The sequence below is a fragment of the Lissotriton helveticus genome, chromosome 3_1 (genome assembly GCF_964261635.1).
Source record: "Lissotriton helveticus chromosome 3_1, aLisHel1.1, whole genome shotgun sequence".
NCBI classification, from domain to species: domain Eukaryota; kingdom Metazoa; phylum Chordata; class Amphibia; order Caudata; family Salamandridae; genus Lissotriton; species Lissotriton helveticus.
Window position 1 is genome coordinate 339,090,087 of NC_136061.1, and position 18,365 is coordinate 339,108,451.

At 49.2% G+C, this 18,365-nt stretch overlaps 1 protein-coding gene across 15 annotated transcripts in view; it reads left to right on the forward strand.

The window, feature by feature from the left end:
- Window positions 1-18,365, forward strand: part of NCOR1 (nuclear receptor corepressor 1) — a 1,934,049-nt gene that overhangs the window by 552,129 nt on the left and 1,363,555 nt on the right. For all 15 annotated transcript variants that reach the window (XM_078679968.1, XM_078679976.1, XM_078679969.1 and 12 more), the window contains exon 17: window positions 13,601-13,731. In XM_078679968.1, coding sequence (XP_078536094.1) covers window positions 13,601-13,731 — 131 coding nt within the window. The remainder of the gene's footprint in view (window positions 1-13,600; window positions 13,732-18,365) is intronic.

The window sequence follows — 18,365 nt, forward strand, 5'->3', positions numbered from 1 at the left end:
ACATGACCTCACAAGTCAATGCCGTCACCACATTCTGCTTCCAGACCTCAAAGATGCTGAGAAAAATCTTAAAATGACCCCCAAATAGCACCAGAAAGTGTCACACCCTTGTTGACAGCAAACTGGGGTTTGTGAATTCCAAGTACATCGGAATCACCAAGGAACTAACCAAAATACTACAGACCATCCAGACTGATTCTCAACCTCCCACACAAAAAACACCACAACACACCTCAGGAACCTCTACTGGTTCTTGAAACACACGCTTTTTCAGCTCACACTCACACCTGCAAGGCATTAGATACTATAGACCATATCTACCTGAACAGCTGCATCTCTTTTCACCGACCACATAGATACCACTTCTCTGACGGACCGTTACTCACGCTCCCCACGCATACATAGAAATGGATCCTGAGGCCACGCTGTCTCGTACATCGTTACTAAAGTGTAGAACGACCTAATACATATCAAAGCCTCCACCTCCCTACTTGAGTTCTGCAAGAAGCAGAAGACCTGGCTCTTAGTCTAGCCTAGCCTAGGGAAGGTTGTTCTAACACACCTGCTCAGCGTCCGGATATCCCACTGGGTGACAGTGCCCTGTAGAAATAAATGTAACACAACATATACCATAACGTAACACACGATATAACACAGCATACAACACAATGTGTATTTTTGTGTTGTATAACCACAGAACATAAAATAAAACAACATAACACAACATCATAAAACATTTTAAAAAATGCTTCTTGAGTGTGGTTCCACAGTCGTGTAAATTGCATTGAATCTTATTTTTCTGACCTATAATACTTGCCTATTGATACAAAACATGATCATTCTTCCCATGTATATGTTTTAAAAGCCACCAAAATGTGCTACCTACATTTAAAATCTGTACCCCATATTTGTGGATCAGCATACTACTAGGAAAGTATTGGGCCAAAATAAGTCATGGTGACTGTATTCTCTCTTTTTCAGAAACTTTGCATGTGGAGTATCAGTCTTCGGCATGAAGCTTTTCACTGTGCTTTCAACACATTGGTTGAATTCGGGTAGTTTACATTGAGGTGGATATCCTATTTAGGTGGCAATGTTTACAGCCTGTAAGCTTATTTTTAACAATATATTTCTATATTGATGTTACCTTTGGACTCCCTGCTCGACGGGGGTGATCGAGCATGTGAATGTATGCAAGATGCCAACATTGGAGCGCAGTTGTTACAGGTAAATTACTATCTGATAGAAATATCTAGCTGCAGATTACCTTTGAATTTCCCAGGCGTCAGACTGGATCCGGAAACTTTTGGGTGAGCAGTACCACTGTGTGCTGTTGGGTATCTCAGTTTGGTTCAGCGTGACATTGCATGTCAGTTGTGACGTCGGGGTCACCTATATAGGCGCCACCCAGGCGCATGGACGTCTGTTCTTTTCGTTCCGCGTCCAGTTGAGCTCTGATCCGGAGAAGAGCAACCCCTCTGTCTTTTTGACATGCTTTTTTCACCATTTTGTCAACAGATTGTGTTTGTATGTCAGGGATGACATCTAGACGGGTAGGTTTCAAGTTGTGTGGCGCCAGTCACCGCGCCATGTCGGTAACCAACCCCCATCTCATTTGCTTGTGGTGTCTCAAGCGCGACCACGACTTGAAGTCATGTGCAGACTGTTGGGCCATGGAGCCGAAGTCCTTGTGGGAGCAGTCCATGAAGCTCCTCCTTGTGGCCCGGTAGTCGACAGTCTAGCGTGACTTCTCAGGAGGTACTGGTCGAGGAAGAGAAGGTTACAGGACGGCCCCCAGGAGCCCCAAGTCTTCTTCTTCACATTCAAGGTCCTCTGGACACTCTCGGAAGAGGCATAAGAAGAAGTCCATACAGACTTCAACTTCACCTCGTCTATTGTCCGTCGACGAGACCGGTAAGGAGCAGCAACGCTCTATGCATGGTTCTGAGGAGCCAGGTTAGACTCCCCAACCACTCCCCTCCACTCCCCCTGCTCATTTCTGGGAGCACGATTGGCCCTCTCTAAAGTAACCGAATTCTACGAGACCATGCACTGCATATTTGAGTGGACCAACCTCTCTCGTGTGCCTTCAGGCCCCGGATCCATGCCCGGTGCCTGTCGCGCCAACGTGACCTTACCCGGCCCCGAAAGGGCCATTCTGATAACTTGCAACTCAGTCAGATAGACTTTGACTCCGGCGCTGACTAGCCCTGAGGTTCGCGTAAACAACAGTATGGATCCCAGTCATGGGACCCTGGGGCCTAGCTCAGTTCAGGTGTACGGCTGATTTAAAACCCTACGCCTTCAATGAAAGAAAAATATCTTTCTAGTGTCCCCTCACTCACCGGGGTTTCCCCACGGTGACATGCTTCATCATTGGGGCCATCCCAGTTCTCTACGAAAAGGGGCGTGCTGCGACTCACGAACTACGCAGGAGCACTGTTAGTGTGAATGACTATGCGTGGTGCAAAAAGAATAAGTGGAGTGGGTGTGTGTTAAAAATACCATACTTAGTGGGCCTAACTGTTTTATTGAGCTCCTATGCAGGTATATTAAAAGTGGGGTTGATGTCACTGTAGGGCAACCTATAATGTGGTTGACTCAGTGATCTATACGGTCGATATGTTTCATGCTACCCCAAGCATTTCATCGGACCATGCAGGGACCAGCCCTGCATATGCCACTCCTAAATCCCAATCGTGGGGATCGTGAATCTTATAACAATATTAAAGTGAATTCATGCATGCATTTATTTTAAAATACATACGTTCCTCTCAATTAGTAGGTTTTATAGAAGCGAAAAATGACGCTTCATGGTCACGCTGGGGGGTCAATTTCACTTATGGGATACATTGATCCTGTCTTGTGAAATCGCGCTTTGCTACCTACTCGGCACCTCCCCTACCTACTCGGCACCTCCCCGGACCGGGGAGGTGCCGAGTAGGTAGCAAAGCGCGATTTCACAAGACAGGATCAATGTATCCCATAAGTGAAATTGACCCCCCAGCGTGACCATGAAGCGTCATTTTTCGCTTCTATAAAACCTACTAATTGAGAGGAACGTATGTATTTTAAAATAAATGCATGCATGAATTCACTTTAATATTGTTATAAGATTCACGATCCCCACGATTGGGATTTAGGAGTGGCATATGCAGGGCTGGTCCCTTCATGGTCCCGATGAAATGCTTGGGGTAGCATGAAACATGTCGACCATATAGATCACTGAGTCAACCACATTATAGGTTGCCCTACAGTGACATCAACCCCACTTTTAATATACCTGCATAGGAGCTCAATAAAAGTTAGGCCCACTAAGTATGGTATTTTTAACACACACACACCCACTCCACTTATTCTTTTTGCACCACACATAGTCATTCACACCAACAGTGCTCCTGCGTAGTTCGTGAGTCGCAGCACGCCCTTTTTCGTAGAGAACTGGGATGGCCCCAATGATGAAGCATGTCACCGTGGGGAAACCCCGGTGAGTGAGGGGACACTAGAAAGATATTTTTCTTTCATTGAAGGCGTAGGGTTTTAAATCAGCCGTACACCTGAACTGAGCTAGGCCCCAGGGTCCCATGACTGGGATCCATACTGTTGTTTACGCTGACCTTTAGGAGGACAACCTAGTCTCATTTATCCTCCTTCTCCCCCCGTTTCTCATAGCCCTGAGGTTCTACACCATTGCCCCTTCATTTTGAAGAGGTTTCAGGGTTGAGAGAAGAATGGGTGGAGTCCCTGGACCCTTTGGGACACCAGTTGGACGCCCCATGTGAGCAATTGGACTAGTATGAGTACCTCTCCTCTGAGAAGCCTGTGGACTGGACACATCTCCAGATACTGGCATGCTCTTTCCGCCTAATGTGGCTATGGCTGAGGGGGCTTCTTACACTATAGTGGCGAGGACGGCAAAGGAGGTGCTTGACCTGGAGCTTTCCTCCGTGCAGGTCAAGGCTAATCTCTTGGCCAAAGTACTTCAGCCTGGGGCTTCCTTGTGTGACCCCGAAGCTAGAAACTGATAGCAGAGGAGCCAGCATGGATTGGAGTAATTTAACTTCATGGTAGTTCCAGACTTTATCCTGCTTGGTAGCAGGTTCGTAAGCTGGGAATAGCAACATTATTTTGATGATGAGTCTGGCTACCGGAAGCCATTGAAGAGACTGACGAGATGTGTAACCCAACATTAATTTTATAGACTTTATCTGCCACTGAATTCTGGATTTTTATAGCTTCTTCATCACTTGGTTGGAGTAAAAACCTAGGTAGCTGCTGTAGGGGTAGTCCAGCGTGGAAAGTACTAGACCAGATGGTTGTTTGTACCTTTTACTGGAATTCATTGGAATGAAAGATTTGCCAAACTCCTCCCATCATGTAGAAGCATACTTTCATAATGTGGTTCACTTGAGGGATAAGGTAGAGTTTTGAATCCATGGTCACCCCTAAATTCTTTACTTGAAGTACTAGATTGGGGGAAGGCTCAGTGTTTTAGGCTAGATAATGGATGGGCAGCATCTGGTTCACTGGTCTGAAGCTAGAATGCCTTCTTCAGGTTTATTCATGGTATAGCATTAACCTGGAGGCCCATATATCAACAGGATTTAATTCGAGTTTGCAGTGTACCAATTTAAAGTAAAGCAGAAAAGAACCCAATGTAAAACCAGGCACAGATTAGGTACCCCTTACCTCCCGCCCTTTGCCCTCCGCCCCACCCAAGTGTTAAAGCATAGTGTCGGGCTGATTGACTGTATCAGTATTAGGTAAATGTCTATTTTCGGATGGATACTTGATAACGCACCCCCCAAAGACCTCGACTTGCTGCAATGTTGGCGATGACTCGGGTAACTCTGGGCACGTTGTTATCAACTACAGAATCTTCTCCTGAATCTGCAATTGGGAGAAAGATGTGTGGATCCTTGACCCCCTTGTTACTTCCCTAGAGAAACCGTAACTAGTATGATGAGATTGAGCCTAACTTCACCTTATGTTTCCTCATTAATTTGGACCGCCTGATGACTTGACCATAAATAAGGTCTTTCGTGGGATCTACTTCGAAAGCGGGAGTGGATCCGTGCCCTCGCCTTAGAGTGGGAGCAGTGCTCACTTAGTCTTTCACGTTCCCCTATGTTTGGCGATGTACAGCTTTGCTTCACGATCCAGGATCACCATTACTGACATAAGATCACACTTTTCATACAACTTGGAGTTGTTCCCTGAGACCAAAATCCGAAGGTACACCTTGCGGAGGTCCGTTACTAACATCTGCTTTCAATAGTAACTTTATAGTTTGATCCCAGTAGCTTTAGTTTGCACATGCAACTACATGTAACAAATAGTCGAAAATCAAGAAAAGAGGGTAATGTTCCCTGTATGATTTGTGGACCTGAGCCTCTGTCTTGAGTGATCCTGCTTGTCTGTTTTGCATTTTTTATATTGGTCTTAGTGCAGTCATGAGCAGTGAGAGCCATTGCTACTTGTTTCTTTTAAGTGCTGCTATCCACAGTGGACATCTTTGGTCTGGAGCCATCTTCTCAAGTGAGTAGCTCGTGAGCTACTGGCAGCTCTTCATCTACCTGGAGATAGCTCTCCTATGTGAAGCCCAAACAGCTAAATTGTAATATTTTGCTTGGCTGCATTTGAGATATGTATGCCAATATTGAAAAGTGTGAATGCAAGACGAAAATGTGTGTATTTTCAGTGCTCATAAGCCGGGGGGAAATGGTCGCATTTCCAAAATATATTTAATGCTGATATTTGAGTTATAAACAACGCTAATAATTTTGGTTGCTTAGGAAGATCTTTGCTGAATATAAGTAACTCTTATTACAGAACATTTTGGAGACTCCTGAGAGAATCACCAAGTGAAATTGTTAATGATACATATAGAGGCGAGCACTCTACCCCACATATATTGTGTTATATTCACATAACTGGCTACTACATTACGTTCCTGTATGCTTGTGTGCACATGTGTATTTGCATGCATGCACACCCTATATGAGCCATGTTCAGCTATGAACCCATCAGACTTCATTTCGGTTCCTCTGTACGAAGACTGTATTGAAAAATGAAGATGTCGGTCGTCGTGAACGTCTGAGCCCTGACTTATACCTAGTGTTTTGTTAGTTGATGAAATCAGTGGGTAAAAGACAACAGTAGACAGATCTCTCTTTGAAATACAAGGATGTTCCCTAGGAGTGTCTTCCCTTTTGTTCCCACAGAGATGCTCCAGACAAAAGATAGCTGATTGGAACTCTTTAAGGCTGTCCTCTCACTTGTTTGCCAGTGTTTTGGGTAGCTATGGGAGCAAGCAGCTTATACCTACCACCATCTTGCGGCCACCTGAAGAATAAGGAATATCTGACTTGGCTACAGCTGAAACATCAAATTGTGCACTCTATTAATATTTTGTCGGCAGAGAGACCAGGAATCAATAACAAATAAATGGAAGGACGGTATGAAGAGTTGGTTCAGGTTCCACTCAGTGTTCCAAGATTTCTCATGACCAAAGGAGGCTTCACCCATTAGGGGTGTTTGAGGGCCTCCGTCATCCAGGACTGAAGTCTGTGCTGCCAGCTTCCCAAGGAAATGAAGCCGCATCATCCCATAATACTGCAAACTGCTGCGCAGTATCTACCTTGGACAGGGGACTGCTGAGCAGAAAGAGAGGCGTCTGGAGGCTTACAACCAAAGAATCTGTTTCTAGGTGATCAAGAGCTCCCTGTTGTGCGGCCAGCCTGTGAGGTGTGTAGTGGAGCATTGGAGGCTACACCCCAGGAAAACATTGCTGGGAGCAGCGGAGATGTGCAGTATCTGTGCTAGTGTGAGGGTGGATCATGGAAGAACTGTGCTAATGGGTATGTGCAGTGCATGGTAGGTATCACAGAACAGAGGCCTAAAGCTGTGTGACAGTTCTCAGTGTGACTACCTCTGATTTGCTTATGGCTGGGCCCAAACTGGAATGGCATGGTGAGCAAAAAAACGATGGATTTAGATCTCCCATCTAGGGTGAATGTATGACATTGTTCTGCATTCTGTCCATCAATTGTTCTTTTTGTACCTCTGCTCCCAACAGCATTGTGCCCTAGTGCTGCCATGTTGCTTCATCTTGCATCTGCCCTTGATTCCAACATCATTGTGCGCCTGGCCTTGCTGATGACCTAGTTTTGACCCAGCACGGTGGGACTACTTCATTGTGAGTTCCATTGGAGGGGACCTAACTTTAATAAACCAGTGCTGCAATTAACTGGCACGGCATGGCACCTCTGTCCTCCAAATCCTATTGTTCTGTTCCAGCAGGCGCGCCAACCCAGACAGTGACTACAGTCTCTGGTCTTGACTCGCAATTCTACTGTTGACTTTCGCAAAGGTGTCTGTGAATAGGGGCACAAGCCTAGTAGCAAGGCCTGCAAAGACCAGCGGAAGCGTGGATGGAGACTATCTTTTTTGAAGGTAGATCTGATGGTCACTGACTTGAAGGGGGGGTCCTAAACACCAGCGATGTTAGTGTAAAGCTTGGAACAGTTATTCCTGATTTGTATACTATGGACTCCCAAGGGAGCGTAACCCTTTAGGACGGTGCACACAATGCACTCCATAGCTAAAGTGATCTGGCATGCACAAATCAACCATTTGAAAATGGCTTAGGGAAAAAATTCTCTCACAAGAATCAAGTAATGACTGGTGGCATTAATTGTTTATAGCTTGCAGTGGTTCTGTTGGGAACAGCTGGTGAGTTCACTGGTTTTATGTGTTTGAGCCAGAACTCTTTTTTAGTGAATGTGTGTGCACATACGCAGCGTATTATACTGTTTATTACCTTTGAGTGTGAGGAGGAATTATGATTCACCTCGAGTGAGTTATGGTGCCCCACCTTTCTCAGCAATGGTACTAAATAACCTGTTGCTGTCTGCTGCTGCGGATTTGCATGTGTTTTGTGCCAAGATGTTTAGTAGTTATAAACAAAGGTGTTTAACATTAATCAGAACAAAAGTAGTTCTATAAATTCACAATACGTTGGCCTTGTGAGTAAGGCACCCATTTTTTGCTTCTGTAACCTTATTCTGTAATGAAATATGTAAATCCTTATTCCGTATTTTTCAAATCTGAAAGAAACAGGTTAGTATTAGATTCCTTACCTTAGAATATCCCCAGGCGTCAGACTGGATCCGGAAAATTTTGTGTAGTAGTACCCCTGCGCGTCGGTAGGCGTTGTCTGCGGCCCCGGGTCCATTTCGTCGGAGTACTTAGACGCCGCTCTCGCGCGCTGACGCCAGTTCTTTTTTCCGCGCCAGCAAGCGCAGGTACGGAAAGCCCTGTGCCGACTGCAACTGACTGATGTCGGTTACCGACCCCCACCGCTGGTGCCTACATTGCCTGGGGCCCGACCACGATGACAAGTTGTGCCCCGACTGCTGGGCCTTGACGTCGAAGGCTAGGCGGGAGCGGTCCCGCAAGCGCCTTGAGCTCCGGCAGTCGGCCCCGCGCCGCTCGAAGTCCCGGTCCGGAAGGAGGTCGAGGGACCGGTCGCGGGGCCGGAGTCATCACAGCTCGGCGAGTCGACACCACTCGTCCTTAGGTAAGAAGTCGAAGAGGCGACATCGCTCTTCTGACTCTTCCCCCCCCCCCCCTCCATGACGATCGCACGACGCGGCCGGGGGTTCGGGTGACTCCGCAGGAGATCGATGCCTTCCTGGCCATGAGTTGCTCTCCACCTCCGGGCTCCGCGGCTCCTTCGGGCCCAGCTGACCCGACTGGGAGCCCAAGCGGCCCGGGTGCTTCGGCCCCGGCACCGTCGGCGTCTTCGGTCCCGACGCCGCAAGGCTCCACTGGATCCGGTTCTGGATCCAGGTCGCCGCTGGTCGACCTTACGACCCCGCCGGCGTCGACCCCTAGGGTGTCACCCCTGGCGCTGTCCTCTGACGCCACCGTCCCTGGTCCAACCCTTGGTCCGGATCTGGCGCCGAAGCGGCGTCATTCGACGAAGCATTCGGCGCTGGCCGAAGAGCAATTCTTCGAGGATCTGAGTCCGTCCTTTATCCCTGAATTTCAGGACATGGACGACGAGGGAGCCTGTGGGTGTCTGAGGACCTCCTGGCACGTGAGTGTCAGTCATATGAGGACTGGATACAGGAACAAGGGGAAAGCCAGTGGCCTGGATACCTCCCCAGACACTGGTTTTGTCTCCCCTCCTACCGTGGCTATGGAGGAGGGGGCAGCTTATAGTGTGGTGCTGATGAGGGCAGCCAGGCCTTGGCTCTTGAGCTCCCGGTCGCAATAGTGAGGTCCAACATCCTCACAGAGGTCCTTAAACCGCAGGTAAGCTCCCCAGAGCCTCTACTGCCATTTAATGAGGCTCTCACAACGTCCTGTTGGGAGCTTGGTTCAGGCCCACTACAGGCCCTCCTGTAGATAGGAACGTCGCTGGGCGCCACCGCCCAGCTCCGGGCGACCCTAGTTTCTTGTCCACCTATCCCACCCCGAGAGTATGGTTATCCAGGCCTCTACCTCCCAATCCGCATTCCCGACGGCACCACCAGATCGGGAATGCAAGAGGTATGAACAGTTCGGAGAGAAGATGTTCTCCTCCCTTAGTTTGGGGTTGCGGTCAGGCAACACCGCGTGCCTCTTGGGCCGTTACACCCACTCTCTGTGGGATACGGTTGAGGCCGTGCTGCCTGAGTGCCCAGAGGGAGCCCGGGCGAAACACGCCAAGCCCTTGCGGAGGGAAGGGACGCAGCGCGGTATTCTATCAGATGTGGACTGGATACCATGGACTCGCTAGGAAGAGCGATTTCTACGTCTGTGGCGGTTCGCACGCCTGGCTGAGGTCCGCCAACTTTTCGGCCGATGTCCATAACACCCTTATGGACATGCCATTCGATGGCAGCCACCTCTTCCGTGGCAGGGCAGATCATGCGCTGGAACGCTTTAAGGACTCCAGGGCTACAGCCAAGTCCTTGGGCCTGTCGGCCCCGCGCCAGCAATCTTCTGCCCAACGCTCCTTTTGTGGCCACGGAAGGGATGCTCCCACACGTCCTGCCAGCCACGGGCCGCAGACTAACATTCAGCGCGGTGGCAGACGTGGTTACCGTCGCGGCAGTAACAGGGGACAACGGCGCGGCCAGTCCACATCCACCCCCGCAGCATCCGGCTCAAAGCCTTCCTAGTCCGAGCTTTCAGGCCCCTTTGACGCCAGTTTGGGGCAGGGTTCGCCATCACCTCCTCCACTGGCGCTCCATCACATTGGACAGATGGGTGCTGCAATTCGTCCAAAGGGGCTACTCCCTCCCCTTCGAGGCGACCCCTCCAGCCACCGCGTATCGGGGGATCACTTGCAACTTCTGCAAGAGGAAGTTACGGCCCCATTTGTCCCTCTCAGAAGCTCCTCCTCATCGGAGCGGTTCTGTACTCAGCGCAGTTTCGGGTTTATCCTCCCGAGCAACGGGTTCGGGATATTCAGGCTCTGATTCTGATCTTTCAGCCTTTATCCAGTCTCGGTCAGGTTGACGCTGCGGCTTCTGGTGCTGATGGCCTCCTGCATCCTTCTGGTGCATCACGCCAGGTGGCGGATGCGGGCTCTGCAGTGGGACCTGAAGTTTCAGTGTGCCCAGCATCAGGGCAACCTGTCCGACCACATCCTGATCTCGGAGGGCACTGCGAGACAGTTGCAGTGGTGGCTCACGGACCGTGATTGGGTCAGCGGCAGATCTCTCTCCCTTCCCCAACCGGAATACGTAGTTGTGACAGATGCGTCCCTACTGGGTTGGGGGGGCCACATGGGAGAGAGGGAGATCAGAGGCCTCTGGTCTCCGGCGGAGTCCGGGCTCCACATCAACCTTCTGGAGCTGCGGGCGATCCGTCTTGCACTGAAGGCATTCCTTCCCTCTGTCCGGGGGAGTGTAGTGCAGGTGTTCACGGACAACACCACCGCCATGTGGTACTGCAACAAACAGGGCGGGGTGTGTCGTGGACCCTCTGCCAGGAGGCTCTGCGCCTCTGGCAGTGGCTGGGACATCAGGGCGTGACCCTGGTGGTTCAACACCTGGCAGGTTCACTGAACGCCAGGGCGGACAAACTCAGCAGTCGGTGCATGATGGATCACGAATGGCGTCTGAACTCTGTCGTGGCGCAAGGCCTCTTTCAGCAGTGGGGAGAGCCTTGGTTAGATCTCTTCGCCACAGAAGAGAACGCGCAATGTCATCAGTTCTGCGCTTTGGAATTTCCAAGGCGGCACTCGCTCGGAGACGCTTTTCGTCGTGAGTGGAGTTGCGGTCTGTTGTACGCCTTTCCGCCTATACCACTTCTGCCCAGAGTGCTGAAGATCAGGCACGACCGGGCCCAAGTCATCCTTGTGGCTCTGGACTGGGCACAAAGATACTGGTATCCTGAGCTACTCATCATGTCAGTCGATCCCCCGATTCATCTGCCTCTTCAGTAGGACCTTCTGTCGCAGCAGCAGGGGACTGTTCTCCACCCGAACCTGTCCAGTCTCCACTTACATGCCTGGAGATTGTGCGGAGGCAGTTGAGGCCATTTGACTTGCCTCCTGAAGTCTGTAATGTGATTCTGGCAGCCAGGCGTCCCTCCACAAAATCGGTATACTCCTGCAGGTGGAACAAATTTGTGGCATGGTGCACAGCAAAGGCTGTGGATCCCCTTTCTGCCCCTCTTTCAGAGGTTCTCCTCTTTCTTCTTTCTCTTTTCCAGCAGGGCTCTGCTCTGGGCACTCTAAAGGGCTACCTCTCTGCCATTTCTTCTTTCTTAAGGCTCCCTCATCAGCCCTCTTTGTTCAAGTCCCCCGTTGTAAATAGGTTTTTGAAGGGCATCACTCATATGTTTCCTCCTGTTCCTTTCGTGATGCCTCAGTGGGACTTGAACCTTATTCTGACTTATCTGATGTGCGCTCCCTTCGAGCCACTTCATAACTGTCCTCTTCGTTTCCTTACTCTTAAGACTGCATTCCTGGTTGCCATCACCTCTGCCAGGAGAGTGAGTGAGCTCCAGGCTCTTTCTTCTCAACCTCCCTTCCTTTCTGTCCATCCGGACAAAGTTGTGTTGCGGACGCGACCCTCTTTCCTGCCCAAGGTATTCACAGCCTTCCACATCGGGCAGTCCATCACCTTTCCCACCTTCTTTCCGCATCCCTCGAAAGAGGAAGAGAGGCTCTACCGTCTGGACCCAAAACGTGCGCTCTCATATTGTCTGGATCGCACACGCCAGTTCCGGGTGGATGACCAACTCTTTGTTGGTTACGTGGGCGCTAAGAAGAGACGGGCGATGCACAAACGGACCATTAATTGATGGTTCGTCTTGTGCATCAAGGCTTGTTACTCTCTGGCTAAAAAGGAGCCTCCTAGGGGGCTACGTGCCCATTCCACTCGGGCCACGGCGGCTACTACTGCCCTGGGTCGGGGAGTCCCCTCGCAGGACATCTGTCAGGCAGCTACGTGGGCCTCGCTGCACATGTTCGCAAGACACTACTGCCTGGACAGCCAAGTCCGGAAAGATGGCCTTTTTGGCCGTTCCGTTCTCCAGGACTTTCTTGTGTGATCATTGGTTCGCAGACCCACCACCGTGGTTGATATTACTGGGGTTTCTATTCTAAGGTAAGGTAAGGAAACTAATACTAACCTGTTTCTTTCAGATGCACAAGTTACTTACCTTCGGTATCGATATATCTGTAAGAAACAATAGTTGGTATTAGATTCCTTACCACCCCACCCATCCTCCCCATTCTGCGAACCGATATCGAGGGTTAAGGTCATCCCCTTTCAGGGCCCTAGTTTTTATAGCACCAGTGTTGGTTTTTATCATGGCTCTGCGTTTCTGGCGCGGAAAAGCTGTGTATAAGAACGGACATCAGCGCGCTAGGGCGGCGTCTAAGTACTCCGACATCATCCCGATGCCAACGACGTACCTCAGCAGATAAAATCACCCGCCCCACACACCTGTATTTGGCTAAGCGCTAGGATGCCTGCGGGTAGCTACCGCGCTATACAAAAACCATATCCAATCCAATCCAACGACGACGGACGCAGCGCCGCAGACGACGCCTACCGATGCGCAGCGGTACTGCTACGCAAAATTTTCTGGATCCAGTCTGACGCCTGGGGATATTCTAAGGTAAGGAATCTAATACTAACTACTGTTTCTTACAGCTATATCGTTACCGAAGGTATGTAACTTGTGCGTCAGTTATGCTCTATTGAGACAGTAACTCCTCTCCACATAGTAGTGTAAATCTGTTTATTTATGCATTTGTTCCAAATAACGTTTAATTGGACCATATGTATTGTGCTTCAAGATTCCGGACAGGGCCCCCAAACAGGAATGGTAAGAAAATATCAATAAAGGGGAAGAGTACAAAAAAATAATTGTTTAGAACACAGCAGTATATGGCACGAGAGTGCATTGCATGTGAATTCACACCACTACAAGCCCAAACAAATTTCTTACGGGTATTATTTTTATTTTTGCCTAATTGACTATAAATGTTGTCTCAATTAAAGTGCATATTGTTTATTTGTTTAGTCTAAATATATTAACATGTAAATAATAGCTTTTGGATTGTAATCTCTTATATATTAAATTGCAGCAACAGATTACACGTTCTGTACATGAAGAAAAGGAGATTGAAAAAGTAGAGGAGGAGAAATTTGAAAAACCTGAGCGGAAAGAGGAGGAAAAGCGAGATGAGGAAGAAAAAGATGATAAAGAGGAGTTTAAGTACGTTTGTCCTTTAAGATATTTAACATTACAATCCTTTCAAAATATGCTTTGGGAACTATGTATTTAGTGTCTCTTATGTTAGAAACTTCGCCTGAAATGTGTTTCAGAGCACTGTACAAACTGAGTAGGGACTCGCATGACAAAAAGGCATTTACAATCCTTTCAAAATATGCTTTGGGAACTATGTATTTATTGTCTCTTATGTTAGAAACTTCGCCTGAAATGTGTTTCAGAGCACTGTACAAACTGAGTAGGGACTCGCATGACAAAAAGGCATTTACAAATTTGTATCAACAAAGGTAATGACAAAATAATAGGCTATGGGTTGCCCAGCTCTAAAGTTTACCATGTATAAAAGTACAACAAAAACAATGGTTATAGTGATTCTCATAAGTATCAGGGTACTATACTGTCATAATTTTTTATTGGAGTTCAAAGATAGGCAATTTCATAGGTTACAAAACTATACTGAATGCTTGAGTATACATGAAATAATGACAACATAAAATAGACCAGCGGCACTAGGCACCAAGAAGTCGGGTATATAGGAAGCCTAGTTTTTAACAGCCTATGGGTTTGGTAAAGGCTGAAACAGTCAGCCTGAAAAAGCACAAAACAGTAGTGTACGTTCACTTTGACAATTATAAAAATCAGCAGTTGAGCAAAAAAATGGAGTGCATAATAATAGTGAGGATGAAAATAGAGTTCATAAGCTTGGATTAGTGCCACAAATGTATAGTGAACATAAGACGCAATTTCAAGGAGATTAACATTGTAGCTTTACTGGCATGGTGACAGATACTCGAGAGTGTGGCCGACGTTTTTATGTTGTATGGTAAACGTTTATAGGTGGCGATTAACAGGAGACTAGACTCTTCCTCACGAAGGACCCCACTAGCACCAGACTCGACTTCCAGAAAGGAATGCAAGAAGTCGCTGCCTGGATCAGCAACAGCTGCCTAAAGCTCAACTCTGAGAAGACTGTAGTCCTCGTCCTCGGAACCACCTCATCGGCATGGAACAACACCTGATGGCCCACTGCCCTCGCACCCTCCGACCCCCACAGACCACGCCAGAAACCTCAGTATCGTATTCGACTCTTCCCTCTCATGAACCGACAGGTCAATGCTGTCGCCTCCAGCTGTTTCAACACACTCCGCATCCTCCGTAAGACTTTGAAATGGATGCCCCCGAGTCAGGAAAGACAGTCACCCACGCACTCATCACCAGCAGGCTGGATTACGGAACCGCCCTCCTCGTCGGCATAACCAAGTCAGTTCTTCGTAAGCTCCAGATGATACAGAATTCTGACGCCAGACTCATCCTCGGCATCCCCCGACACAAACACATCAGCCAACACCACGGAAGCTCCACTGGCTCCCCATCGAGAAAAATCACGTTCAAGATACTCACCAATGCCTACAAATGTCTACACAACACCGGACCCCAATATGTCAACGATAGAATCACCCTCCACGTACCCGTTCGAAACCTCCGATCCGCCAACCCCGTCCTCACCGAAACCCCACGCATCCACAGAGCCAAAGCAGGGGGAAGATCCTTCTTCTACATCGCGACCAAGACCTGGAATGAACTCCCGATCAACATCCGGCGCGCCCCCTCCCTGAACACCTTTAGGAAGGCTCTCAAGACCTGGCTATTTGGCAGAGTGGAACTGCTGACGCCCACCTCCCCCCCGCAGCGCCTTCAAACCCTCACGGATGACTATCGTGCTTACAATTCCCTGATTGATTGAGACTCATTTTGGGAGAGTGGACCAGAACATGGACTTGCATATTTCATTATAGAATAAGTTTGCAGAAGTAAAAAACTGGTGCCTTACTCACCACACCTACTTATTTTGGATTTATATAACAATTTTTGTGCTGATTATTGTAAACACCTTGGTTTATTTTTTTTAATATATTTCTTTTGTTGATTTCAGCAGTAATGCAACATTACACTCCAACAATATAGGAGCTTATTTCAGCAATTACATATCACCAACAGCATGTATATCGCAGCCTTCTGCAGTTTCCGTGCCCGGCTCTACCGCAGGTTCCTCCACCTCCTTATGTGAACAAACCGCTATTATGTCCCTTTCCATTCTGACCCCTTGGCCTGGCCCACTATACAACATGTTGTTCCCCCGCTCTTGGTCTTACTACCCATCTCACAAATTCCCACATTATTGTTTCTTGGTGGGCAGCCTGCTAGTAATCCACCTCAAAGCTATGTATTTCTTGGCCATGACCAGTTTCAGATCCAATACCTTCTCTACATGTCTAGTGTGTTTGGTGCGGCAGACAGAGCTGGAACATTGGTTGCAGTGTCATACCAGTCAGGTTGCCCAGTACTTGGACCGCTTCACCCCAATAATCCCCAACTCCTTGGCACGTCCATCACATGTGCAGGTAGGTCCCAACTGCAATCCTACACTTGGGACATTGCTCTGTTCTGGAAGGGGCCAAGCCTTTGTATCCACTATGGTGTGACATAATCCCTATGGACGCACTTACAGTGAATTAATTTCCATCACTCGCTGCGCATAACCTTTCTACAGTTGCCCAGTATGGATACCCATATGTGCTCCCTCAACTCCTCACCCATAACCCCATCCCACTGTAACTTCAACGATGCCTTGCGGGCGACTGTAAGCTGTATTAACAATGTGTATAACTGTGTGTAGGAAAGTAGGATTTTTCTTTTGTGGTCACCTCCACTTTTAGCCTGGTGACAGTATGTTTTGACTGTAGTTTGCTGGAATCCTGCTAGCAGAGAGATCATGTATGCTCTCTCTCTCAAAATGGCTTTAAGTACTTTGGTAACTTCACCATTAGCTACTGGTGTACCCTTATAAGTCCCTAGTATATGTACCCAGGGCATAGGTACACCAGAGGTCTCCCAAGGCCTGCAGCATGTATTGTATTACCCATAGGAGTCCACTAAACTCTGACAATAGGCCAGCCATTGTAGCCTTTGTGAGATGGTGCTTGCACCTCTCGCAATAGATATGTTTTCTTATAGCTGAGGTCACTGCACTTAAAACCTATAAGTCACCCCTATTGTAGGCCCTTCAGTTCTGAGGGCAGGGTGCTTGGTTATAAGTGTAAGGGTGTCCCAGCACGAGCAGGACACCCTTACAAACCCCAGAGTTGATTGTCGAGACTTTGTAAGTGCGGTCAGCCATTTTAAGACATATAGTGGACATCAGTCATTACCATATGTCGAACGCTATAATGGCTGCGCCGAACCTGGTCATTTTTTATATCAAACATGTTGGAATCATACCCCAACACGTTCCCCAACACAGATTCCTGTGTTGGATGTATGATCCTATTTACTGGGGAGCACCTTGGAAGAGAACCCTGTACTCGCGGTTACAGAGGGGGCAGAGTCTATGCCACTCGGAAGTGACCAGGAGACCCACAAGCACAATGCCCTCCCTTGTCACGACTTTCAGAAGAATTCATGAGGACACAGTCGCTGCAACTGTGTGGACCCGGCAATGCTGAGGAAGACTAGGAGTTGTACACGAGCTGTCCCTCGTCGGATGTTGGTGTCCAGGTGTCTGTCTCCATCCGTCTGTCTCCACCCATCCATCTGTCTCCATCCTTTCGTCCGTCTGTCTCATCCTTTCGTCCGTCTGTCTCATCCTTTCGTCCGTCTGTCTGATCCTTTCGTCCGTCTGTCTCATCCTTTCGTCCGTCTGTCTCATCCTTTCGTCCGTCTGTCTCATCCTTTTGTCCGTCTGTCTCATCCTTTTGTCCGTCTGTCTCATCCTTTCACCGTCTGTCTCATCCTTTCGTCCGTCTGTCTCATCCTTTCGTCGGAGAGTAGGGAGGGAGGGTGAGAGAGAGAGGGAGAGTGGAGAGGGAGAGGGAGATAGTAGGGAGAGAGTGGAGAGGGAGAGTGGAGAGGGAGAGTGGAGAGGGAGAGTGGAGAGGGAGATAGTAGGGAGATGGAGAGGGAGATAGTAGGGAGAGGGAGATAGTAGGGAGAGGGAGATAGTAGGGAGAGGGAGAGCGAGAGTGGAGAGGGAGAGTGGAGAGGGAGAGTGGAGAGGGAGAGGGAGAGTGGAGAGGGAGAGTGGAGAGGGAGAGTGGAGAGGGAGAGTGGAGAGGGAGAGTGGAGAGGGAGAGTGGAGAGGGAGAGTGGAGAGGGAGAGTGGAGAGGGAGAGTGGAGAGTGGAGCGGGAGAGTGGAGCGGGAGAGTGGAGCGGGAGAGTGGAGCGGGAGAGTGGAGCGGGAGAGTGGAGCGGGAGAGTGGAGCGGGAGAGTGGAGCGGGAGAGTGGAGCGGGAGAGTGGAGCGGGAGAGTGGAGCGGGAGAGTGGAGCGGGAGAGTGGAGCGGGAGAGTGGAGATGGGGAGAGGGGGAGAGGGAGAGGGGGAGAGGGAGAGGGAGAGATGGGGAGATGGGGAGATGGGGAGAGGGAGATGGGGAGGGGGAGAGGGAGATGGGGAGGGGGAGAGGGAGATGGGGAGGGGGAGAGGGAGATGGGGAGGGGGAGAGGGAGATGGGGAGATGGGGAGGGGGAGAGGGAGATGGGGAGGGGGAGAGATGGGGAGAGGGAGATGGGGAGAGGGAGAGATGGGGAGAGGGAGAGATGGGGAGGGGGAGAGGGAGATGGG